General features: G+C 48.0%; 1 protein-coding gene and 2 long non-coding RNA genes across 12 annotated transcripts in view; 2 read left to right on the forward strand and 1 right to left on the reverse strand.

Moving 5' to 3' along the window:
* The window catches only part of LOC108508840, a 216,015-nt gene extending 211,710 nt beyond the window's left edge, over positions 1-4,305 (forward strand). For 3 of the 4 annotated variants that reach the window (XR_001878527.1, XR_001878529.1, XR_001878530.1), the window contains exon 6: positions 2,325-4,305. This is a non-coding gene — a long non-coding RNA (uncharacterized LOC108508840). The remainder of the gene's footprint in view (positions 1-2,324) is intronic. The other variant, XR_001878528.1, reaches the window with a different exon arrangement.
* Positions 1-25,870, reverse strand: part of ANTXR2 (anthrax toxin receptor 2) — an 82,308-nt gene that overhangs the window by 21,976 nt on the left and 34,462 nt on the right. For 2 of the 4 annotated variants that reach the window (XM_017837949.1, XM_017837953.1), the window contains exons 11-16: positions 18,100-18,178; positions 15,707-15,802; positions 11,286-11,327; positions 10,662-10,757; positions 7,544-7,711; positions 6,410-6,490 (exon numbers count right to left, since the gene is read on the reverse strand). In XM_017837949.1, the coding sequence (XP_017693438.1) occupies positions 6,410-6,490; positions 7,544-7,711; positions 10,662-10,757; positions 11,286-11,327; positions 15,707-15,802; positions 18,100-18,178 (562 nt within the window). Of the gene's footprint in view, positions 1-4,807; positions 4,964-6,409; positions 6,491-7,543; positions 7,712-10,661; positions 10,758-11,285; positions 11,328-15,706; positions 15,803-18,099; positions 18,179-25,870 lie in introns of those variants that run through there. The other 2 variants (XM_017837950.1, XM_017837952.1) reach the window with 2 other exon arrangements.
* Positions 6,498-18,960, forward strand: LOC108508838. Of its 4 annotated transcripts, XR_001878522.1 has the most exons (6): positions 6,501-6,592; positions 6,801-7,020; positions 9,099-9,273; positions 14,292-14,515; positions 14,854-15,093; positions 17,275-18,960. It is a non-coding gene; the product is annotated as an uncharacterized LOC108508838 (long non-coding RNA). The 4 variants fall into 4 exon arrangements; XR_001878523.1 differs by lacking the exon at positions 6,801-7,020 and having other exon boundaries at positions 6,498-6,592; XR_001878520.1 differs by lacking the exon at positions 6,501-6,592 and having other exon boundaries at positions 6,725-7,020.

Genomic DNA, 25,870 nt, shown 5'->3' on the forward strand with positions numbered 1-25,870 from the left:
AATGTGTATGAGAAATAACCATGATCTAAGAAAGAGCAATCCTGAGCCTCAGAGCACCTGCAGTGCCGTGGCGGGGAAGCGCTGTCCGAGGAGGGCTGTGTCACCCATCCAGAGGCTTGTGTTCCCATCCCAAGGGTCGTGTCCCCCATCCGAGTCCGCGGGTCAGGGACACTGCTCCTCCTGTCCCGCTCACCTGTCCAGCTGCGGCTGGAGCCTGGCAGGGAGCTGAGCCCACCTGAACTGATCTCATGTAGCGTTTGCCCACCAGTCACAACCGGTTACAGATTTTGGAGTGACTGGGCAGGGACAGACCTGTGTGCACCCACAGACTCTCAGTGACAGTAGCACTAGGAACTCAATCACTGCTAATTGCACTAACTTCCTTGGAGCCTGCGTTTAAAATACAGGAGGCTGTAACAGAACACATGAAAGCTCAGCAGTCAAGAAATGTTCTGGCAGAGTAAGACTCAGCCAGTTTAAAATGTCAGCAACTAAAATGTTCAGGGCTTTTTGTTAAGGCTTTATGGATCCATAGTTCAGAACGGACTTAGACATGCAAAAACTGATTTCAGAACAAAAATAACTTTGAATTATAGGACTACAGTAAAAAGACCAGAAGCAATAAATATAATTTTTGAGCGCTCTTCTTTCTCTCCCCACTGTCTGCCCCTGCTATGTAGCTGTCACATCCAGCAGCATGTGTGCTGTGGTCCTTCCCAGCTTTTGAAGAGCTGTAAGGGAACAGCCTGCCTTCTTTTGGCTAAGGTTGTATTAAAGCTGATGAGAAAATGTGCATGCACAAAAGGACTAACATGTGCAACTGCTTGCAGGCTCTTGAGTCCCCATTTGGGACAGGGAGGGTCTGGGTGGGCACCTCTGAGCATCCTCTGAACTCCAGCTCACCCTGAGTGAGTGGGCGAGCTTGGGGCTGCCACAGCTCTGGCAGGTGACACCACACCTGCCAGGTGATACAGAAACTCTTGCTTTCTAAAAATAGTATTTCCAAGGTGTTTTCACATGCTTTTGCTGTTGGTTAGAGGAGCAGAGCCTGGTGAAGTCTCAGGAAAACCAGCCTAGTTCTGTTCACCTCATTCTGTCACTGTCTCCCATCCCAGAGCCTCTCTGGCTCTGGTCACTTACTTCCATCATCACCTGTCCCTGTTTTATCAAGTGTTTGTACTGATCTCCCCCAAATGGCCGTCGAACCACAGTTTGAACCTTTCAAAACAACCCAGGTCACTCTGGAAGCGCTGGGACCTCTCACTTAAATCTGCAAACCCAAGATTGCTATTTGAATGCTAATCTAGATAAATGGCACATAGAATTGGTCTGGATTAATATAGGCATCAACATAAGCAGAGGTGGGACTGTAACCCCTGCGCAAGGTGTTTTTTCATTTCCACCGCATTTCGCTGAGGAGTGTGTGAATGCAAACACTTCCCCGGCTCTCCGTGTGAGTGTATCCGTGTGAGCGGCTGCCCATACAGCGATGTATGTATGTGTAAATTGTGTGAATGTAAATATAGATAGGCCATATGTCCCCAAAGTCCCAAAAGAGCATCTCATGTTGATATGTAGACAGTGTGTTAAGGACCTTCCTAATTAATAACCCAGATTAAAAACCTCTTGGCAATCAATTAAGATTAATGACAGAAGTCATTCTGTCTCCCCCTCCACCCGCGTCTCAGGCTGTGAAAACCCCGGGTCGGGAAACTTTAATCCTGTTATCTGCTGCCTCCTTCATCTGCAAAGCCTGGAGATTAGCTCAGCAGCCATTCCCAAATCCCAGCCAGCCGCTCGGACAGCTGCCCTGCCTTGGCAGTTCATGGGGAGGAATAATCTGGGTAGGGGCACAGGCCTGGTGTATCAGTCTCTCCTGCAACCCGCTCCACAAAAAGGGTGTTATGAGGAATTAAGAAATAAAATGTCTGTTCCCTGTTTCACGCAGTGAAACACACCGTGATTACCAGCCCCTGCCCTGCCCACAGAAAGGTTTCCTTCAGCTCAGCCTGGCGGGCTGCACTGCCCGTGCAGTGGCAGGAAGGTGTGTGACAGCTTTGGCACATCCGTGCTCCAGCCAGCACTGATGTTCCTTTCTCCATGGGCACCACCTTGTGCTGCCATGGCCTCAGAACCGACCAGCAGCTTTGTTTGTTCCTCCTCTCACTCCTACCAGTGTTCACAGAGGGATGAGTCCCGAAGGCTCCTTTAAAGAGAGCAGCAGACTCATCTGCACCAAGAAAGGCAGTGCCAAGAGCAGCTGCCTATGTAGTTTGGAAAATATCCCTGTTTTTCCTGACACCAGCACAACATCCTCTCTTCAGCAGGATGGTCCCTCCCACTTCCACGGACTGACAGCAAACCCAGCTTCTATGAGAAGAGCCACTCCTGCCGGGATGAGCACCTATGATGCCACCAGGCCGGACCCTCCTGAGGGCAGCCTCAGCCCAGGTCACAGGGTGAGGCCATGATTCCACTGACCAGGAGCATCCCTCTGGAGGAAGCACTGCTATCCACATGGTTCGGATCCAGGCTTCTTTTGGCCCTTCAGCACAACAGAACTCTGGTAAATTCATGATTGATAACTGTGTTAATCTCTTGCCTGTCAGTCACTATTTTAACTAAAGGGGCGGGTGTGTCTTCCACAGAAGAGGACTTTTTTCCTTTAGGGAGGCCACAGGACAAATATTTTCTGGTATTTAGTGCAGTGCTTCACTCATCAGGATGCATCACTTTGTGCTGGGGACCAATCCTGAACTCTGGCTGAACAGGGCAGACAGAAAGGAATACTCTTACAGGTGCTTTCCTCCACTTGCTCTAACTGTGAACTGAAGAATTTTAACAGTAATACAGGTCTATTCTGGAAGTTTAAGAGACATTTTTGTGCCAGTTAAGCTCTCCAGTCTATACAAACAAATAACCACTTAACAAATGGCAGTGGCAATATTTTAGCAGGAAACATTTAAGGGAAAGTGGTGCTCCAGCTTCCTTCTCATACTTAGTTTTGCATCTCCTTGCAATTGCAGCAATTTAGAAGATCCAATGTAAACATTGACTTGGCTAAGTGCTACTGAAGTTTCTTTTTTAAAACCCTCAGTCGACAATTTCTTGAGCATAATAATTTCCCCTTTTCACTGAATACACACCACCAAACTACCACTGAACAAGAAGTGAACTGATTCTTCCACTGTAACATCAGTTACTGCTGGGGCACTTAGATTTTCAGTCTGGGAAGTGCACTACCTGTAAGCAGCTACAGTAATCTTTCTCCGAGATTACTTGATATGAACATACTAAAGATAACTTGTTATTTCTCTGTGCATTTCACCATTTTGCAGTGATTAAAAAGGAAACTAGAGGAGGAAGTGCAGAAGAACCACAAAGGTAACTGGTGACATGTCCCCACCTCAGAGGACTCAGCGCTGTCAGTGTCTCTCACACTGCAGGTAGTGCTGGTGGCAGTCACCATGCAGAATATAATGCTTTTGTGTAATGCAGAGATGCTCAGAAAGTAACAGTTTAAACAGATGTTTGTGTTAACTCTGTACCCATTAACTGCAAAGAACCTTTAAAGCAAATACTAATAGGCTTAAAACTAAAAACAAGTACAAGTGTTTTCCTTTTTAATAGGCTGTTTTGTACATGAAAGTACCAGCTGAAAGCATTCCTCACTTCTACTCTATTCTGATTCTTTCAGAATGAGCTATAATCCTTTTTCCCTTTTTACCCGTTGCACCTATTTGCACCCTGATAGGGCAAAATCTTCACTACAACTGCCACAGGCTATTTGTGGACTTAAAAATTTGTGTGCATAAATGCACACAGGATCAGAGTCTCAGCCACCATCGTATTGCGACAAGCTCAAAGAATCCAGAACCCTGATCACCTTTTGGTGCTAAACTATGAGTTGGAAAATAAATACAAGGATTTAGAGGAAAGACCAGAACCCTGGGGCTGATGCTGTGACTCTGCGTGAGGCTGTGTTCCCAGGCAGCCCTAGACTCCTGGGAAGAGGGGTTTGGTACAGACCCCTAGACGCTGAACTGGTTTATGAGAGTACCCCAAACTGCTGTGGCTTAGTCTTCTTTGCCCCTTTAATAAAAAAAAGAAGAAAGTCTAGCTAGGAGCATGGACGCAGGGTAATGCATCATTTATAAATTACCTTGTTAGTGCAGAAAACAACACATGGCTCTGCAGCCGAAATCTCCTGCTGCGGACTCGCTCTGTTTGATGGGAGCCCTTCAAAAGCATTGGTGGCTTAAATGGAGGCAGTTTGTGGGGACCTCGCTCCGTACCTGCTGTCCCTGTGCCTCGCCGGGAGCTCGGCGGCAGCTGCCGCGGCGTGCAGCTGTCTCTGAAGTGGCTGCGTGTCCTCAGCCCCAGCACAGGCAGCCTGCATTGGATCTGTGTTTGTGCCTGAGGCGAGCTGGGGAGCGCAGCTGTGTCCACCCCACGCTACCTTTGGTGTTCGGGCCCCCGGGCCCCGCGCCGCCCCGACCTGCCCCACGCGCTTCTGCAGCTGCCGCCGCCCGCGCTCCCACGGCGCCGGGCCCGCCACAGCTGTGCCCACAACCTGCCCGCTCGCACCTGTGCCGTGCCTGCCTCAAACAGCGTGGCTCGGAGGACTTCAGCCACCATCAGAGCCTCCCAGAGCAGCACGTGCTCCGAGCCACCCTCGGCACCGCCGGGCACGTGGCACCAGTGGGACAGGACAGGGAGGCAGGAACAGCTTGCTCTGCTTTGATACTTCATGCCTAAATTGCAACTGCTTGATCAAGGACTCAAATTCAGCAATGAATTCTTCTACAAATGGAAGTACTGAGTTCTTCAACAGTAAAAGAAGGAAGATTAAATAGAACAACTCCATGACTGCTGTTTCCAAGGTAAGTGTTGCGTGTCTCGCCGAGCACACACGTGCACTGACACAAACTCAGGGGTGCACCATGGCATCCCTACCCAGCACCTTAGGAGCAAGGAAAAATATGTCATTTTTTCCCTAAGATACTCAACACCATGCAGACAGAAACGGCACTCTTGCAGTGCCACAGGTCACACCCGACCCACCATTTGGTTAGTACAAATCCCACTCCTTTTTCTAAGAGCTGTCTCTCTGTTTTCCACAAACCAGGGTGCTAGCCAGTGTTCCTCCTGTCAGGCCCAGAGAAGTCAGGTGTCTGACTGCACAATGGCTCAGCAAAGCCTTCTCTAAAGGCAATCCTTACAGTAATTCCCTGCCTTTTAGGGTCAGAAATCCCCAAAACAGGGCCCGACTGACACTTTTTTTAGCCTTTTCAGGCACCACTTCTGCTGTGTTCCTGTTTACATTGAGTTTACCTGTTAAACTGTATTGTGCCAGGTATTTGGTGTGTAGATTCGCTGTTGTTAATGCTGCTCCATGTCACACGCATCCTTCATGTATACAGTGAATAACTAGCCAAGGTAAGAATGCTAACACTTGGCCATTCTGCTGCTTCCACCAGTTGTCTTAATTAATTCTCACCTTTTCTTCCTTTACAACAGCACTGAACTTCATACCAGGAAAATAATCAAAATTCTCATTACCTCCCATTCTACCATAGGTAACTCCTCCCCCTTAACCCCTCTCATTCTTTTATGTCACCTTTATGTTGTATGTTGCATAAACAAGGTTCCTGCACACTTGTGCTCTGTGGTACTTGTGATTGTGATCTCTTGCCATCCCATTTAAAGGGAAGCATTTGTTCCTGTGGCTCTTCCCAGGTGCCACAACCAGCAAGCTGAGTGATCCCAGGAGATGTGAAATGCCTTGGTGATCAATCAGTCCCCAAGATAACTGCTGACATTCAAAGTGATAATCTTCTAAGGACCAGCCATCAGAAATACCCAGTCTGGCCTCACTTCACTATCAAAGGTGCAAACAGCAGCTCTGCATCCCCATCAGAGCAGCCTTTGGGGGAGGCCTCTTTTTCCAGGGTCACAAGTGTCTCAGGAGAAAGGATGGTCTGAGAAACACATTTCCTCACCTTTTGTTCTGTGAAAGGTGCCTTTGGTATGGAAGTGCAAACCTCCAGGAAGTAACTTGCATGGATGTTACCGGTGTCACATAAATTTGATCCAGTTTTAGCATGCTGATAGGCAGCCTCTGCTCTTACAGCCAGCTGGTTCTGAGAGAGATTTGGGTGTCTGCACAGAGTTATTACCCTGCATGAGGTGTGGGCTGTGTTGCTGTTTTCCAGCTCCCACCACCATTCCCTCTGCCTTTGGGAGATCTGCATTGGTGCCATGTCTGCAGGCCAGTGTGATGCACCTCTCACTGCAGTGATTGCCCAGTGTGTTACTTTCCTGCAGTGCCACACTTTTGTCTGTCTCTTGCCGTGCCCAGAGCTGCCCAGCCCAGCCGTCCCTTGCCCGCCCCGCGCCACACACCAACCTCGTCTCCTTGCTGGGGCCGCATCAGCGAGACTCTGTCGTACTGCCGCCGCAGCAGCGCCCACAGCGCGTCAAGCCGGCCCTGCGGAGACAGCACGGGCGTCTGTCAGCGGGGAGCACACCTCACCTGCACCGGGACTGGCCACAGGGATCCCAGGGACACCGACTGCCAGGACACAGCCAGGTCAGCACAGTGTAAGCCTGGGCTGCGTCACCCACAGCACGCTGCGGTGCTGCTCCTGCCCACCTGGAATGCCAGGAAGGGCACTCGCCTAACGCACCTGCTCCCTGCTCGGAGCCATCTAGGAGTTGTGCTCGGTCTGCCGTGGCTTGGACTTGATTGCCACATGTCCATATAGAGTTTATCCCACGTGTGTGTGCTTGTTTTACAGCACATACTCGGGCCCTGTTGGGCAGGACACACACCAGCTCTGCTGCGAGTCAGGAACGTCCTGCTCCACATGGATGGTTCCAGGGCTTGCCTGTGTGTCTGGACAACATGGCTTCAGGCTTGCTGGGGGTCAGAAAGGACTGACAGGGAGTTGAGAAGACAGAAGTATCCCTGCTCCCTGCTACACCTGTGTGTTCTCTGCTCTTACCTCTTAAAGCAAGGTATTTACAGACCCACCCTCAGTATGTCAGAAGCGCATGTGACGGGTTTGCAGGTGACTCAGGGCACTGTTATTATGAGCCAGGAAAAACGATTCACTTTCCGTCAGATTTCTTCCATTACATTATTTTATGTAATTTTTTGCTTTTCTTGGTTTGTAATGAGTATGCATGTTTAAAACTTAGTGTTAACAGCTATAAATTGTGTAGTTTTGGGCTTAATTAGCTCTACTTTGAGATAAACCAAATGCCAAGGAAGCCCTCATAGTTTTTAATGCTCTCACTGTACAATATGTCCCTTTCTGGGGGAAGGCAAACAGAATGTGGCAGTAATGATCAAGTACTGCATTTAGGGCTAAAAACTGCTCCTGCCATTCATGCTGAGTAGGTGTTCCCTTTGAGAATAGCACATCACACTTGAATGGGAACACTTGGAAAATACTGTACAGTTCAGCCTGCGTAAGGCTGGCAAGACAGACAGAATCCAGCCTTTATACTAAATCATACCAAGGACTGTAAAGATTACCTTGATTGGCGTGTACCACTTCTGCTGCATGGCTGGTGAGGTAGGCTTTGGTTTAGGTGGTTTAGGGTGAAAAGGTTCTTCTGGTTCTTCTGGGAGTTTCACCACAGCATTCTTTGCTTTTTCCAACCTGGCCCCTTCTTCCGTGGAGCCTTTGTCACCCCAGCGCACCTGAGGAAAGGCAGAGTTCAGGTGTGAGTGCACTGCATGCACAGGGCAGGGAAATGCTGCAAGTAACAGAGGGATAAATTTGGAAGAAGTTCTGGATAAACAGGAGGGGAAGTACTGAGGAAAACATTACCTCTTCATTATTCTTAGTTAAATATATTTGTAAATGAGTCTCTCAGTGGTGAAAAGTCAAGAAAAATTCTGAAAGAAAATTCCACCATGCCTCACACCGGCTGTACAGGAGAAAGGGAATCTGGGAAGCTTCTCTAATTAAGGATGTAAAAATCTCATTTCCGGTTCTGATTTATCCTAAAATACCAGACCTTAATCTGGCACTGATCAGAGCTGACATTTCTGTCAGCCATGTTTCCTAACCCAGAGTGTTTGTTGAGAACCCCAGTGTAGATCAAAGGTGATGCTTGGGCACATTTGAGCAGAAGCTCCTTGAACCTGCTCAGATTTCCACGTTATTCTGCAGGAACATACATACTGGAGAAATGCAGGTGAGTAGTCTAACCGGCCTAAGTGCATGTAGAACATGTAGCAATGTGTATTTTAATCACTGCTGCAAGTATATAAAATACATACAAAGAGTTCAGAGAGAAGGAAACCTGTGTTATCTCGGTTGGGCATACAAGCAGGTATTCCCACTTCCATAAGGCTGTACTCACTGCGCTCTGCAGCGGAAATACAGGGAAAACCTTCCCTCTACGAGATGATCTGTCTTGCTGAAGGAATCCTATTTCACCTTGTGACTGGAAGCATCATACAGCAATCTGAGCAGGTATGTTTGCTGTACTGAGCAAAGAAACAAGCCTAGACAAGGCTGTTCCCCTCTCAGCCCACAAGGAACAGCTAAAAGCTATGGCAGGAGTTCGAAAGTCCTTCGTGAAACTGGCCTGGATTATTTCAGCAAGGCTTTCTATAATCATGCTATTTGCTATGATCTGGCCTGCAAGGAAAATCTCAAACACTTGTGTCTTTCACTGTGATCAATGGTGGTTGTTACGTGGTTGTTAGAATGTATTTTAAACACCGTTAAAACCACTTAGAGATAGAAGGTGGATCCCTCACTGATAAAATTACCTTCTCCTTCAGATTAAAGCCACTTCACCCAGAGGAAACCAGGATTGGTGAAGTCTGACAATCCAATTTTGACATAAAATGTATTGACTGTAATGAGTGGGGTCTGGCAATGCCATCACAAAACTTTAAAGCAATGCCAAAAGACAGAGCAAGAAGAGCAAACAGCACTGCCTAAGCTGTGGGACTGCCACAGAGGAGTGAAGCTAGTGGGGAAGGCAGGAGTGGATGGGTAACTGCCCCAAAAGGAAATATAGGAGCAGTAAGGAGAAGGGTGCTGGATCATTTACTCCTTTTCTCCATGCAGGGAAGCTGCCAGAGCAATCAAGTTGCTGGAGGAACAGCAGAAGAACAGAGGACAGAGAAGCAGTGAAAACCAGACAACTGTGTTGCCACACAGACTGCAAACAGGGAAGAAATGTCATGACTAGTGCAGCAGTTTTGTTGCTGGCCACAGCACAGAAACCATCTCTATCTGCCAGGTGAGGAATGACCTCCTTTGAACTGTGTTTGCTTTCTCTCTCTTCTCCGCCCTGCATGCTCTCCCGAGCCAGGGAGAGGTGTGAGGCCTGTCCTGCTCTCCCAGCAGCCTGAACTGAGCCCGTTTCCCAAGCCCCTGTCACCGACACTGCAGGGCAGAGGTGAAGCTCCCCAGTCAAACCCTGAGTCACTCACCATGCGGTGCCAACCAAACCTGTCGGTGCTCTGGGGTGCCAGAGAGGGACAGCACCACAGCCCCACAGAACGGGGGCCCTTCAAAGTCCCGGGACTGCACTGGCACCAGTTTCAGATGGTTCACATCTTTAGCCCTTAGTCCTTCACAAAATTCCTACCACAGATGAAAAGCTTTTCTAACCTAAGCATAATGTTCTGTTCTCATTGTATTTTTGCCATGGGCTGAACATGCATTTCTGTGTGGTCCTGATTTTACTTGTGTTGAGGAGGTTTCTGTCAGGTTTCTGTTCCATTGTGTGAGATCGCATTTACAGACTGGAATGGCTTAAACCCTGGAACCCCTTCTGGAGCCTATCATGGCTCCCCTCAGAAATCCAGACTTGTAATTCTTAGTGTTGGAAAGCATTTGCTAGTTTGCCTCTGAAAAACACTGCACAAAATGGTTTTTTTGTGAAATCTGAAGCTCTTCTAAATTAGCAATTCTGAACTGCTGAAGGAAATGCATATAAGCAACACAGCTTCAAACCTGCATGTTCTGCTGCTGCATTTAAAAAGATCTAGAGCAAAACTGATTCTCAGGCCAATACCTTTAAAGTTTCATCAAGACACCTCAGGATGGCCTAGGTGGGTGTTTCAGAGAGAGACAGCTTCCTGGACTGCAGTTAAAAAGTGCTTTGCACATTCCATAGAGGCTGACTTGACTATAAAACCTGCCATAAGGATGTGCCCATAAGGATGCACATTCTTCATTCTGTTTTAATTAACATGATGCTATCATGTCTCTTCAAAGACAGGCACTGTTGTCGCTGCGAGTCCCTCTGAGATCAAGCCTCTCCTCAGCGTCACCATTGTCAGCGCATTTGGCTGGCCCACACTTGGGGGACTTATGTTTCGCTGTAATTCCTTCCAAAACATGCAGAAAAGGCTCTCACTCTCTCTTTCTCATTAGCTTGATGGAAAGAGCATGTCTTGAGGCAGCTATTAAAAGTCCCAGTCAAATGGAACTACTGAAAGCTGTTCTTTCAGAGGCAAGGTCAAAATTGCTCGATATGGTAAAGAATTTTCCAGGGCTTATGCCAGTGGGAAGACAGGCACACATCATGGCCTTGTATTTTCAGTACACTTTCAGTCTTTGTTTCCACACTTGCAGCCTCAGAGAGCTCGGGTTTGAGGGTGATCACCAGATTATACCAACCTCCATCCTCTTAATTCCCCCAACTCCTCTTCCACCGTAGTAGGAAGCATCCACTGTAGGCCACTTCTTGGTAGGCAAGGGCTCCTGTTCTTCTTCCTGTCAGTACATTCAGATGATATTTACTTCAAAAAGATACCTACACACACACACTAAATGTCTTTTCAGTATCTTTCACTGGAGTTCACAGAGACTAAGTTTGCCGCTGTTGGGTGTGAAAGGGGCACAAACACCAGCAGAGTGCACCACCAGTGCATTATTGCTCCTAGGTGGGAGAGAAATCCCCTTGTGAAGGTTCTTAGTGTCTGGAATACCAAAGCTGGGGGAAAATGCTGCTCAAGTCCTACATGAATCTTTAGATGTTGTACAAGGGTGATTCAATCTTTCTGCTCGCACTGCAGAATGAGAAAACAATGTCCAACTATTTTGGGATAAAGGCTCTAAATGTCTCTGTCGCTATGGGCCTTAATTCAGGCCACACTGAGCTGAGACAGAGCAGAGACCTGGACTTTGGCCACCACGTTCTCAGCAGCACCCAGACAAGGGTGCTGGATGCACAGAGTGCAGGGAAGCACGGGAGTGGCTCCATGTAAGCAGTGTGATGAGATTAGAACCATCAGACTGTACCTCTTTCGGGGCTGATGGAGGTGGAGGGGGATCCTTGATGACCTGAAAGAGCCAAACATAGAGAAGCGTAAGGAGCTGCACTGGCAGCGGCCAAAAGGCAAGAGCACATGGTAAGAGTGAACTGTTTCCACCCATGCCCCCCATGTCTGCTGCCAAACTGGCAGCTGGCACTGCCTGGTCCCCAGGGCATTGACCACCAAGGCCTTCTGGAAATTAACACCATCCATCTGACAGAACATGCCATCCCTGGCCTGCAGACACTCTGGGCAGACGTGTCTGCCACTGCGCTTCCTGGCCGGATGAGCCTCAGCCACTCTCAGTAACAGCCAGTGCCGAGACCCCATGGAGTTCATTAGCGATCCCGGAGGAAGAGCATCCGAGGCCTGTGTGAGGGCCTGCGTGGCCGTGGGCCAAGCTGCTGCTGCTGCTGCTGCCATGCTGCTGGGTAGTCTCTGGCCCAGTGACAAGTGTGAAATGCTTTCTGGCAGCTCAGGCTTCACCTCTGGACGTCCCAGACGCTTCCGCAGCTCTCACAACTGAGGCCTGCAGCTCCTGACTGTGCAGGGCCTGCAATGGAGTCGTGCTCCAACGCTTTTGGCACTGCTGCCAGGATCATCTCTTACACCTCTTTATTTAAATCTCTCCCTTCAGCCTCTTCCTGTTCCCTTTGTCACATCCACACTGTAAAGCTCAGGGAGTTCCCAGCACTGACAGTCTCGGTAGGGTAGAGGGAGGCAGGGACCCCCTTCAGTGATTCAGGTGAAAACTGAACTCACAGCTGTTCCTCCACGAGAAAAGCAGGTGTCTAAGCTAAAAATAAGTACTTTGGTGACATCAAGTCATTTTTTTGGGCTTGAATATTGCCTAGAAATGACTAAAAACTACCCCATGAATATAAAGGAGTCTGTTTCTGCTATGCCTTTGTATGATACAAACACACCTAAAACTGTCCATGCTGACAAACACCTAAATCTCCTAATACAGACAGGATTAAGTACCTTAATTGAAATATGCCTTATTTTATCCACTCTGTGCTATTAATTATAGAACTTTAATTTACCACTGCCTATAAACAACATCACTGCAGAGATGGTCAGCATAATACATGAAAGAAACAAATTTTTCATGACCAATAATCAAGACTTTTCTGTCTTGATTTACATTTTAACTCACAGTGCCACCAAGACAGTTACTGGTTACTGCCTTAACAAGCTATGGACTTTTAGCACTACATACAGGAATTCTGCTCAGTAGGAGAACTAAGTCGTGGCACTCTTGGAACCAGTTCTCCACAGCACTCCAGGTTTAAGATATGGAATTGTTCATAAGGCAGGCTCAGAGCGCTTTGGGCAGATTGGAAAGTCAGCTATGGATTTTAACCACACTTCTGTTTGCTGCTATGATGTTGCAAAAACTTGCCAGAAATTATTTTTCTTTAAATAGTTCTCCATACTTTTTCTTCCCACTCATCAGGAGTTTCCAGATTACTTAGCAGAAATCAATTGTTTAATTAGTGAAACATTCCTGAGAGATACCTGGATGCTGAGCAGGATTTTCCAAGTCAATTCAGAGACTGGAAATGGTAAAACAGGACTTTTGCTCTATGAAGGGCCACCTTATCTCACTTAATTCCTGTCCTTATTTCCCTTTTGACTGTCTCTAACCATTATCTCCAGTAATTTATTTCTCTGCCAAGCCTGCAAGCTGCACAGAGGAAAGACCTCCTAGGCAGCAGATTTATATAAATCCACATGAAGTGGCATTGTCACTCTGCTTTCTATAGCTGTGTTACTCTGAAACCTTGCAGTCTGAGCACAGGTGGCTTTGCCCAGCAAACCTCTCCATGGTGTGGGATGGAGTTCCCATGGGCCCTGTGCCTATTGGAATGTAGGAATCACAATTTCCAGCCCAGAGAATCAAGGGAAACCTGACTTGTTGACTTCTCTGTGGCTTCCAAAGGCAACAGTCAGTGGCAGCTTTTGCTTGACTCCCTGAGCAGAGGACCCTAAACCTGTGCCAGCTCCTGAGCTCCCTGAAGTTTGAGCGGAAACCTGATTTGAAGCCAACAAATCCATTAATTAGCTGTTATTTCTAATGGCTCCAGAAAATGAAACTTGTTTTAAAAGTGACAGTGGTGTGAGAAAATAATCTGCTTTGAATAGCAGCTCCTCACCCCGCTGACAGCACTGGAATGTCAATGCCTGCATCCTTATGCTTCCACAGGCTCACACACTCACACACTCGAATCACACGTGCACACATAAGGATTATTTTCAGTTGCATGATATTCCAAGTGAGATCAGTAGAAAGCTGTTTATACAGAATAGAAATCTGAGGCACCTGTGCAGCTCTGCATGGAGCTGCATGCAGAACTGCACATAGGAAGATCACAGTATTGTAAATTAACTTTTCCTGAGCTGGATTCAGATTGTTTAAATGCAGAAGCCTCTGAGAAAACTGCTGTCTTATCATCCCCATGGAGAGATGGGCTGCTTCCTCGTTTTGTTTTATCATCAGCCTCTCCAGGCAAGGCTCCATCTCATTTAGAGAGTTGCAAAGAATGAAGGTTTGAGTTTGGAGAAGAGCCGATTTCTTTAAAAAAAAGAAGAAGTTGGTGCTTGAGGCAGCAGTGCCTCTGATCCACTCATTAACACTTCCCCGCCGCTCCGTGATGTGGGCATTAGGAGATGTCAGCACGGAGCCTGCAGCCAGCTTGCTGCGATCATATGTTCCATAGCGAGGGACGAGTGACAGAACTGTCACACTGACATCCTGTAAAGGGCGGGAGGAATAAGGAAAAGGAAGAGGAGTCCCCCTGCCCCACCCTGGGAGTGTCCCTGGGCCTCACAGCACAGAATGCTGCCGAGACCGAGTCCTGGCCAGGATGGAGCTCGGCCCGTGGGCAGGGGTAACGCACCCGCCTGGCTCCGGACTCTTGTTCTGCCCACAAACACCCTGTACCTCTTTCTTCTGTCAGATTCTGACTCCTCTGCTCCTTTATCCCAGGAAACCAGGCACTGCCAGGGAAGCAGACCCAGAAGGAAGGAAGAACAGGTCATGCCTGGGCCTAATGCTGCCCCTCTCCTTGAGGACACTGCCCTGAAGCCCAGGACTGCAGAGCCACAAGGGGCCCTTCCAGGTGATGTCCGAGCCTCAGGGACAGGAGAGAGGGGCAGGAACAGAGGCACAGCACAAGAACCCAAGGAGCAGCCAGCAAGACCAAAGAAAGGGTCAGTATTTGGCAGTAGGTTCAGTGCAATAGCATGTGGGTTTGGAATTCAGTATCGTAGCAGAGGCCTAAAATTACCTTTTCTTTTAAGGAAACAAATAGTATCCATGAGAGGTGGGAGGAAACCACAGAGGACATGGACACTTGAAGTGCTGTGGTTTTGTATGGCTGGAAAGTAATACTATAGAACTATGCATTGGTTTGTCTTTTATTGTAAGATTTGGGCTTTTGAAACCAGTAAATGTGAAGCTGGTTTGTGAATCGAGGTTAGGCAGTTATTTTAAATTATGAAAATAGGAAACTTTCTTCTTACTGATTTCCAGTGTTCCTTTTCCACAGCAAGGCTCATGATATAAAGTGGGAGAAAAGTGACTGACAGAAACCGCCCTGTATTTCTGATGTTGGGCCTGTGCCGTGGAGAACGAGACACGAGAGAGGCTTTTTATTACAGAAGAGGTCATTGTTCTCGTCTCAGGAGCCCCGGACCGTGAGGGTGCAGATGGAGGCTGAGGACTTCCTGCCCTCAGACATCTTGGGGCCCCACGGACCCCCCGGATTATGGGAGCTGCACATGGTCAGGTGAGAAGGCCAGTTCCTCTCTGCCCCACATTCCACAGGCCCCAGACAAGACCAGGAATACAGACCAGCCCGGAAGCAATCTCTACTTCCCAAGTCCTCTGTGCTGTCGTTGAGCTGGATGAATAATAAACTTTCCCCATTTAAACCCCCCACCAAGGAATGGCAGGAGTCAGTGCTGAGCACTGCTGCTGCTGGGGTGAGGATAGAGAGCACACTCGGATAAAGAGATGGATGTGTGCAGGGATTATGAAGACGATAAGGGATTTCCAACTTGTGAGCCCATAATGGACTACAAATACCAATTTAAGTGACAGCACTTTTAAATTGGTCCTTGATTTCAGGGTAACATCTGCACACCATTGTGGTCACCCCATCTCCAGGAACAGCACCATGCTGGTGCTGGTTCCCACACGTGCAGCTCACAGGCAGGCAGGGGCTCTGTCCAGAGCACAGCCCCAGTGCTGGGGCTGGTCTCCCCATCCCCTTCCTGCCTGTCACAAGCCCCCCACCCCAGCTGGCTCACGTCCCGTGTTGCTCCCCTGTTTCCTGCAGGATCTGTGTTTCCCACCCCTGAGTCCCAGTGTGGTGGCTGTTCCCCACGGTCTGTACTTACCACTTTGCAGCACAGGGGCCAGAACCACCAGAGCAGGCCGAGTGCCACCAGCAGCAGCAGCACGAGGACGGCAATGAGCGCTGCCACACCACTGGACTGCAGAGAGAGCAGGGACAGCGTCAGCACGGGCTGCACAACTCTGCCTGGCTCATGCACTCACCCCAAAGCCCAGGATTAGTTCTGCTCAAGTCAGGGATGCATTCTCACATGAAACCAAAATAAAACTGATACTCCTGAGATCGGAATCAGGCCAAGCTAGACGAAAAGGGAGAGTGCATTGACTGCTAAGGAACGAGCCATTAGACACAGGCAGGGGAAGTCTCCTAAACCTGTGGATGAGAAGTGCCCTTCTCCTCCATGAGGACACAGGTCTGTATGGACTGGGGGTGAGGGGCGGATTTTAAGGCATCTCCACTAACAGTACACATCCAAGGCTTTTATGCTGATCGCCCACACACCTGTACAGAGTGTGGCACACTAACTCCCTGCAGCAGTGCTGTTTGAACCTGGAACTCTGCAGGAGTGCTCCTGCTTCCAGCAACACTTGTAATGGAGAACTGAGCAGCCCAACTCCCACACACCCCACACCTCCAACCCACTTCCTCTGGCACTTTTATTCCTATACTTGGGGTTTTAGAAAAATACTGACAGAAACGCAACAGTAACCTTAGGAAAACAGAAGTTATTCAGACTTCAGGTGGCAAAAAAGGAGTGACCCAGAGAAATGCTGAGGCTGGAGTACAGCGTGAGTAGTTCTGTCCCAGTGAGAAGGGTTGTACTGGAGGTGGAACAGAGCCGTATCCCACGACCAGGTTGGTGCTGTGAGGCACACGGGTATGATGGGTGCCTCAGTGCCTAATGCTGTGTATTTTTGTTTGTTTTCACTGCAGCAATGTGTGTTTGCTGGGAGGCTGCAACTTGTAACTCATCTCCCAGCCAGCCATCAGCTGCTCAGCTCCCAGAATTAGTGAGCAGTTCTAGCAGTGACCCATTTCTGGAGCTGCCCATCTGCTACTATGGAAACAGCAGCTCCTGTGTGGAGCTGCCTTCGCTGCAGCACAGGCCAAGAGCAGAAACCAAAAAGAGACAAAAAGGGCTGATGAGAAGCAGTTCTTCCTGCCCATGCACATCTGTACCCCTCTGCTTCCTGCCAGTGCAGGCTGTGACCACAGAGCAGCACAGTGGGAAGGCCGTGCTCAGCACTTCACTCTGATCTGCTCTGCATCAGGGCTTTGCTGTTACCTCTCCCTGCACTCCCAGCAGCTCTTACAGAGGCACAGACTCACCATGTGCTGCCTTCTCTGCAAGGGCTGAGGTAAAGGCAGTCTTCATCTGGGCTGCAGCAGGCTCCTGGGTGACTGCCCTCAGTCACCGTGCTTGGGTGTAAGGCTGGGATGTTGCCCAGTAAACTATGAACTGTGAATTGGGGAGTGTGTGTTCCTTCAGCTCCCAGCTCAGTCTGGCTTTACCTCCTCAAACCACAGGGCTGCACTGAGGCTCTGATTTCTACTGCACCAGTATTGAGGTTTTAAACGAATAGAAGAAAAATGCCATTTTTTCTCTTTTAGGTTACTGATCTACAGGCAAAAGCAATCCTGTTGGAGAAATGCAGGCTGACGAGCAGAAGGGACTGTTCTCCGTGCTCCACGCCTGATGGGAAAGCTGCTCTCAAGTCACACTTCAGATGAGACACATTTAAAGGCACACGGTGCCCATGCACAGCACGTGTTAAACACTGGGGGCTCTTGTGTCTCCCTGCACAAATCCCAACTGTCCTGCCCACGTAATGGAGAGCAGACATGTAACACTAGAAAATTGTATTAATCTATTGATTGTATAAAGGTACTAAGTTCAAACAGTCACTCTCTGCACAAGTGTGTGGTTTCTCCCAGAAGCAGTTTTAACTCTTTTCCATAACCTGTGATCAGACTCAGCAGGATGTTCACCCTGCCTTACCCCCAAGTGTAACTGGGGTGCTCCAGCCTGTGCTTGGACTGCCTGTCTCCCCAAATTAACAGAGTTAAGAGCCTACACTCGTTACTCAGGCTCCAGAGTTACTGAGCATCAGTACCCTCCTGCAGGACTGTAACCGCCCTCCACACCCAGGCTGAAGTCCCAAGGTTCTGCCTACTCTGCTCCCCTCCCTCACTCAGGGAAGCCATGCTGAAATGGGACCCCCGGTGACTGTGTCACACCTGGCCCTTGGGACATGGTTATATTTACAGTGAGCAGGGCTCTGAGGGCAGGGAAGCCTCCCAGTATTTTGAAAGCCACAGCTTTCCACAGGGAAGTGGAATCAGAGATTCCCCGCACTGAGAGGTCCCACAATGGCCAAGCCCTAAGAGAAACGGGATTTGGGAATTTTACACAGGATTGTGGTGGTCTTTACTTACACACTCCGAAGCGGTGATAGTTAACGAGCTGGACATGAAAGACTGGCCTTCCTTCAAACTCACCAAAACCTCCAGGGTTCTGCAAAGAGAGAGAGAAAAAACATGAGCGACCATGGAGCAGTCAAGAAAGGCTCACACCTGCTCCAGAGGCTCCTATATCTGAAGCCTCTGCTCCACAGAGAGTGTCCCCAGAGGGGAAATGGAGGCCTGTGCTTATTCTTGTTTGGGAATAAGTTTGGTCTCCTTGACAGAGCTCTATGAGTAGAGACTATCCCTCCCCTTTTCTGTGCAGCATAAAATACTCCCAAAAGTTTTACATAAAATAAATTGAAGTTCAACTGTAAAATCAGCATTGTTTTGTCTGTTCCATAACCGTCTCTTTAGTCACATGCAGGCATTATGGATAAAAATGTCGGATAATTATAGATGGTCAGGACTTGCTATAAATAGCCCCAAACACTGCATACAAATGGTATGTGGTTTACATTTTACAAATTAACCCTACAAGAAAACAACACATGGTGGATGTTAAACAGAAGAAGACTCTTCTCTGGCTTGGATTCCCAGGATTCAGACAGTTTATATTATGCATAGATGTAATTAAATAAAAATATAGATATCCATGAACTAAAATGATTAATCATTTATACCATTCTTACATGTCATGAGTTTTTATTCTGGCACAAACGCTTTAGTCAATATGGAGTTCAAAGCTATTTTAACTAATTTGGCTAATTTCTTCTTCATTGGTAGCAAAAATGAAGTGAGTTGCTTCCACTAAACTAATTTTTAAATTATCTGTGTCATGAATAATTGATCCAACAGAAAGAATAACTCTAATTTCTTTCTAATTATTACTGGAATAAGTGAATCAGAACAGATAAATCTATTCTCTTGCAGCACACTAAATAAAACAAACTACACCAGAAATTTTGTCAGACATGAATTTTTTTAAGTGTGGTGCTTTTTATTATTTTTAATTCCAGTGTTTTGCTTTGGCACTGCAATGAGGAATGCTGAGGGAAATTCCAGCATGAAGATTCTGCTCAGGTTTGGCCAAATACTCCCCTGATTGCAAGGCAGGAGTGTTTCCTGCCTTCCCTGGGGGAGAGCAGGACCCCCCTGTCGAGTTGCTCACACACTCCTGCAGCCTCCCTACTGGCCCTGTGTGCCCTGGCAGCCTCCTGAGTCCTGCCTGGAATGTCACTAGTGAGGAATCAGGCTGTCTTTGCTACGAAATGGAGCAAAACAAAAACCTGCAACACATCTGGATAAAACACGTAACCCCTGCTAAAGAAAAGGATCGTTCCCAGGTAACCTGGGGATCTTGACAAGTCCTTGAGCTCACTGGGATGTATGAAAAATTGGGTATAATAGCGAAGATTTCCAAGTGGACTAGAGTCCATGATTGCACCTTACTGTTTGGAACTCAGAGCTGGGATACATAATTGTTAATAATTATAATACATAATAGCTGGGATTGCATTTCTCAGCTCCAGTGCCATGTGCCACCCTGTGCCTGCAGCTGTTTGTCCCCCAGCTCCCGCTGTCAGCGCGCTGACAGATCCCAGGGAGCAGGCTCACTGAGCAATGAGCTCCAGCACAGGCACACTGCGGGAGAACAGCCCCCTGCCCAACCCACTCCTGTCCTGATACACCGCTGCAGGGATGAGCCACTGGAGATGTCACTGGAGTTGATCATACCCGCTCAGTTCTGGAAGCCACAGAGTGAACTCACACAGATAATTACCTCATCTTCAAAAGGATGAACCTGTCAACACACAAAAGCACTCCTTCCCTGAGACTGTCATGGCTGTAGGGGATACCGAACGTGTTCTTTCATTTCTTCAGCAGCCACCTGTTTGCTGGGCTGTGTGTACTTGCCATTCATACAAACACTGCCCTTTAAACCAGAATCCCAGAAGGAAGTGTCCTGTTTCTGCTGCTCATTCACACACAGCCCAGAGACAGACGCAGACACAAACACGTCTCGTGTTTACCAGCAACTGTCCACATGTGTGAGGCTTTTAGCTCAGCACTCTGCAGAAACTGCAAATATTTTGAGAAGAAAACAATATGCAGCAGCCATGCCATTTCCTGGGCCCTTCAGTTCCCACTGGTGACCCAGTGTTGTCTGAGGGCTGCGTCCCTTCAGCAGAGCTCAGAGCAGCCAGGTCACCAGGGAACATTCCCGTCCCTGCAGCCAGGCAGCCCTTGGGAACAGCCCTGGTTCTCCAAGGAAGGGTTGGGCTGTACTAGTTTTGTACCAGCACAGAACCCAGCTGAGGGCTGAGCTCTGGAAAGCCCTGGAAAGCTCTGGAAAGCTCCCACGGCTTCCCTCAGGGCTTCCCAGATAAACCCCCAAGATTCGGGCAGTGTTCTGTGGCACCCCAGGAGCCCTCCCACTGCTGCCTGGCACCAAGGACATGCGGAGTCAAGCAGCTCCCCTCCATGTAGGCAGACAAACAAGGCTGCAGGAGCCAGGCTCCAGGGAAAGGCAGCACAGCCTTTCTCACACCTCCTCAAAACCCCAACAGTGCCCAAAGCCAGCAGCTATTCAGGGCTTGGAGCCAGGACGCTCCTTCCCATCTTCTGCTCCCTTCAGACACAGCACTTGAGTGAAGTGGATTCAAAGAGCTGGCAAATGAGCACGAGTAATTACCGTGCTGTGCAGCACAAACCCTATTTCTCTGCCTCTACCTCAGCCCCAATATGCACTTTTCCAGTGGTCTATACTTCAAACCCATCTCACTGTACTAGGAAAAACTGGCTTTCATTTACAGTTCACAGCCCTTGCTCCATGTGGAAGGGATTTTCCTACCCTTTGTCTGTGCAGTGTTACTACTTGGATGGGAATCAATCCTGGAAAACTTAGTCTGAAAAGCACTTTTTAAAAATATTCTGATTTCTGACCACAAGACTCTTGCAACTTTAAGCTGCATCAGTCCTGGCCCATCACCCGTCCTAACAGACAATTTACCAAAATATGTAACTCAAGGCGAACCAACAGTTGCAGTTCTTTCCTTCATGCCCACTGCTGGTTTATTGTGACAGCAGAGGGACGTGGCCCACTGCCATATGTCCCTGCAGCTCTGGGCTAAAGCCTCCCATTCCCTGTGAAATACAGCTGATATTTCCATCCACAGCAACCTATTTGCAAAGCATTCATTTGCTCCTTACTTTATGGGGAGCCACTAAAAGACTGCCTTTTTATGACCCATTAAAAAAATGAAAAAATTAAATACAATTGTGAAAGACATTTGCTGGAAGTAATACATAATTTACCTCCAATTTTCACGCACTGAAAATTAAACTGGCAACTGCTCAAAAAGTTACTAAAATTATGGTGACAAAGGTATTTCAGAATCAAGTGCCTGCATTAAAATAGCAAAAATGCTGTACATAATAGGAAGGAAAAAAAAGGTCTATGTATTTAATGGACGCTCTCCCTTCCAAGCCCTGCCTCTGGATTACTGGATAGCTTAACTGTGTGGGCTCCATTTGACCAATGTCACTTTGAAACCCTTGGCACTGCTTGCTCGGGCACAACTAATATTAAGCCCTCCCCTCTCTCCAGCCCAAGCAGAGAGCCTAAGGCCAGCTGCATAAGGCAGGGAAAGTTCCCCTGGAGCAGGGCTGCAGCCCTGCCTACCACGTTCAGTGCAGTCCCGCTGTGCCACGGGGCGGCTGTGCCTGGGGAGCACTGGGACCAGTTTACTCCAGTCAATGGGAACTGTGCTGGAGACAGGACATGACCTGCAGTTGGGATAAATGGTCAGAGGTGTTTTCCTCCCACCAGCCACACAGACATAAAAAGGAGAACTGAGTATTCCCTGAGGACACCAAAACCTGCTAATCATGGAAATCATTATGGCATTTGGGGATTCTGGTAAAGAATTAGTATAAACTCTTCCCCTAGTCTGTCCTGGTGTAGCTTAGCACTTATACAAATTCAGATTATGGTTCTTTAGGATGCTGTCCTGTTACTCCAGAACCCTTTATCTTTCCCAGCCACACGTGCAATATACTGGCCGTCTGGGCTTAGCTTTCCATGGGAATGGACACAAGTGCAGAGAGAGCCAAAATTTCACTGCTGGGAAATGCTAGGGAATGTGAGAGAACTAGAAGCCAGCAAGGAATTAGCTCTGATCTCATGGAATGACAGGAACCTGCAATAAGAGGGTATGAAATGTCATTATTGTGTTAAATTAGACTATTAATTCAGCTCGGGATCCTATGGCCGCCGCATAATGTGCAGCACTTAGTTCTGCTCACGCGCTCTTCGCTAACACTCTGGGAACACTGTGTGCCCTAGGAGGGACGTGAAGGACTGTGCCAGAAATTACTACTGATCCTAACACCACAGCCATATGGCTGAGGGGGCAGTTAGCCTATACAATTCATTGAGGATGTTTCCATCTGTGAATAGTTCCCATTATAACCTAATTGTGTCAAACTAAATGTATTTCTAAAATATTTTCAGAAGTTAACATTTATAACAGATATTAAGCCTAATCCAACCCTATTTTTTATTTCCCCCCACCTGTGTTTATCTCTGTGGCTATTTTGGAGGGGAGAGGTTGTCCCATGTGAGTACCAGGGATTGGGAACCATACTCCTTTTTATTTTTGTTGGAACAAAATGCTTGTGTAGGGATAAAATAGACAGTGCTGAAATGCCCAATCGCAGTGAGTCTGCAAAGGAAGGAGTTAGTGCAGGTGGAAGCAGTTGTGATCCACGGCAGCTCCCTGCCCAGTGCTGCAGGGGAAGCACAGCTGTTTGCAATGAAGGATAATGCCAATATCCCATCAATGGGTGTGCATCAGCCATGGGCACTTCTGTGATGGGGATGTATTGCATTCACCTGAGCACAGAGGCTCTGCAGTGGGGAAAAGAACAGGTAAACAGGTTAAAACAACCTGGCCTGGAGCTGGCATCCCACCAGTTGGGGAGCAGCAGGAAGTCAAAAGGGGGAAGTGCAGCTTGCTGCCTTTTCTGCTGGTGCTGGGAATGGCTGCAGTTTGTGTCTGAGAGCTGCCTGGCTGCTGGGTTACAGTGAAGCTGGAAGAGGGCTGAGGAAACCCAGAGCTCATCCTGGGGACTAGAACCTCCTCCTGCAGCAGCAGGAGCCTGCTTGCTCTCCTTCCCAAGGCGCTTCCCAAGGTACAGTTGGGTTCTGTTGTGGTTTTGCTTTTTCATAGTAGTGACCAGTGCTACATGGAGTGGGAAGTACCTCAGTCAATATGCTGCCTCTTAGGGAAATCCAATCAAATCCTCATTTTAATTGCTCCCCTTGTCTCTGCACATGATTTTTCCAAGTGATATATAGTTACCATATAGGTTTTAGACTAAGGATGAGACATAGAAAATCGGTCCTTAGAACCACACTTGAATAGTGCCACCAGCTGCTGAGCTCTTGAGTGGCTCAGTGCTCTGCACAAGCACTGCCCCTTACATTAATGACAAATTCAGCTCTGTGGCCAAATGACACTCCTGCTTTCATAGCCACAAAGGCCATGCCAAGGCTAGTTAGTGAACAGAAAGAGCTTGGTGTCACTTAGTTGGAAAGAGGATAGAAATGCTCTACACACTCACAAAATAATAATCCATTCCTGAGTGACCCTGAAAGCTACTGGAGACTGAGCTGCACTTTGCAAACACCCTTTCACTGGCACTGCTTGGTGCTTGCAACAAGTTTCCTAAAATGTTACCTCTCTCAGCAGAGGAAGGAAGTGACAAAACAAAAATAACAGTAAGGCTAAGCCATAGCAAACAACAGTAAATATGTCCTCCTCTGGTTTTCGACTACTCATTTCTGTGTTACAAGGGAACTCAGCTAAGCTCCCCACAACCTTTCTCAGCACTCATTAAGGCAGGTAAAGAGATGTTCTATTCAATTTAACAAACCTGACTAAATTCTGGACCTGCTTGTCTAAACAGGTCATTCTGTCTTTGTACCTCTGTGTGCTGGAAGTCACACGTGTTTGTAGATTTGAGTATTTGCGTGCGGCTTCTGTGGAGGCACCTGGGGTGGCTTTGAAGAGCATCTTTTAAATGTGGGTTTGGACTTGACAGAATCACAGAATCGACCAGGTTGGAAAATACCTATGAGATCATCAAGTCCAACCCTTGATCCAACCCCACCGTGGTTACCAGGCCCTGGCACTAAGTGTCACACCCAGTCTCATCTTAAAAAAGCTCCAGGGATGGTGAATCCACCACCTTCCTGGGCAGCCCATTCCACAATGTCTGATTACTCTCTCTATAAAAAATTTTTTTCTAATATTCAACCTAAACCTCCTCTGGCACAGCTTAAGACCACACCCTCTCATCCTACTGCTGGTAGCCTGGGAGTAATTGGTAATAGCACAGTCAGAACGTCTAATGTTAGCTAGACACCCACTGTGTGTGTTTGTCCATCCGGTAGAAGGTGGTGAGACAAAGGTGAGCTGTAATGACACGTGTTGCTGAGGTACCAAGTAACCGGGCGTTGGGTGAGCGCTGCAGAGAGCTCCTGTGTCAGACTTGTGTAGGCAGTGGGACTGCTGGATGAGCCCAGCTGTGAGAGATGTGGTTTGGCTGAGCTGGGCTGTTCTGCCAACACTGAGACAGTAAGACATGAAAATGGGTGCTGGTCAGGTGTCATTAAGAGCTCGTTGCCTGTTTGGTTTGAAGGCTTGCAGAGTTAGAGGGAAGTACAAGTGCGCCACGATGACATGAGGTACTGATGCTGTGTGTGGAAATGTCAGTGTGTCAGCCTGAGCACTCCAGTGCCTCCTCTGAGAGCAATAATGGTGCCGGATCGGCTTTCATGCTACTCAGATATTTATTTTGTATTTGCTTCAAGAATCAGGCCAATGTTTTTGAAAGCACATTTAACTATACCATATGCCTACTTAAATCATCCCTATCAAACAAGTTGTGGGTTGCTGCTCTGGTTCATTCTGCTCTGTTTTCCCTCCCTTCCCAATGTGTTTATGTATATTTATCCAATTTGCTCTGTTCCTCGTGCCAAATGGCAGGTCTGAGATCCTAGCTATGCAGGGGCAGCTGTGCTATTGTTGGTGCCTGACAAAAGAGGTCAAGGGCTGGGCCCACAGCTCTAGCTGTAATGACAGCTCATGTTGGACACGATGGTACAGGCACAGAGTAATTGGGGTTCATGTGACTTCAGAAGTAGGAATAAATCTTAACTTGTCCTTTAGTAATAAAGAACTCAAGTCTCACTTTTAAGAAGTAATTTTTTTCTGCAAATTAGCCTCTTGCAAAATATCCTGCTGTCCTTATTTAATTTATTGACATAATTCCTCCCTCTGTCTGGAAAAAGAACCAACTTTAAACAACCCCACCACAACAAGCCAAAACCTGAAAAACCAAATGATGGCCTAGTTGGAAGGAAGGGTTTCTCCTGTATGGAACTGATCCTAGCTGTTGTCACTTCTGAGATTGATGAGAGCCACCAGCTGTGCCAGCCTAGGAAGTTACTGCCCACAGAAAGGAGTATGCTACCCCGGGAGGATATTTCCCTCACAAGAAGGTTGTTCCAAGCCCAGCAGCTTCAGGCAGTGACACAGCAGGGAGGGATCATTCCCAGTGTCCTTTGTTCAGCAAGAGATTAATCTGCAGGGCTTGGGAATTCCACGCTCTGCCCCTTGGGTGGCCTGAGATTACTCCTTCCCCTGCTGCCTCGCAGAGCAGAAGCCAAGAGTGTGAAGTCGGTTACAGGGGTTCTTCTCAGACTGCCCATGGGTTTGAGGCAGAGGAGGAGGGC

This window comes from Lepidothrix coronata, unplaced genomic scaffold (genome assembly GCF_001604755.1).
Source record: "Lepidothrix coronata isolate B3197 unplaced genomic scaffold, Lepidothrix_coronata-1.0 Scaffold318, whole genome shotgun sequence".
In the NCBI taxonomy this organism is placed as follows: Eukaryota; Metazoa; Chordata; class Aves; order Passeriformes; family Pipridae; genus Lepidothrix; species Lepidothrix coronata.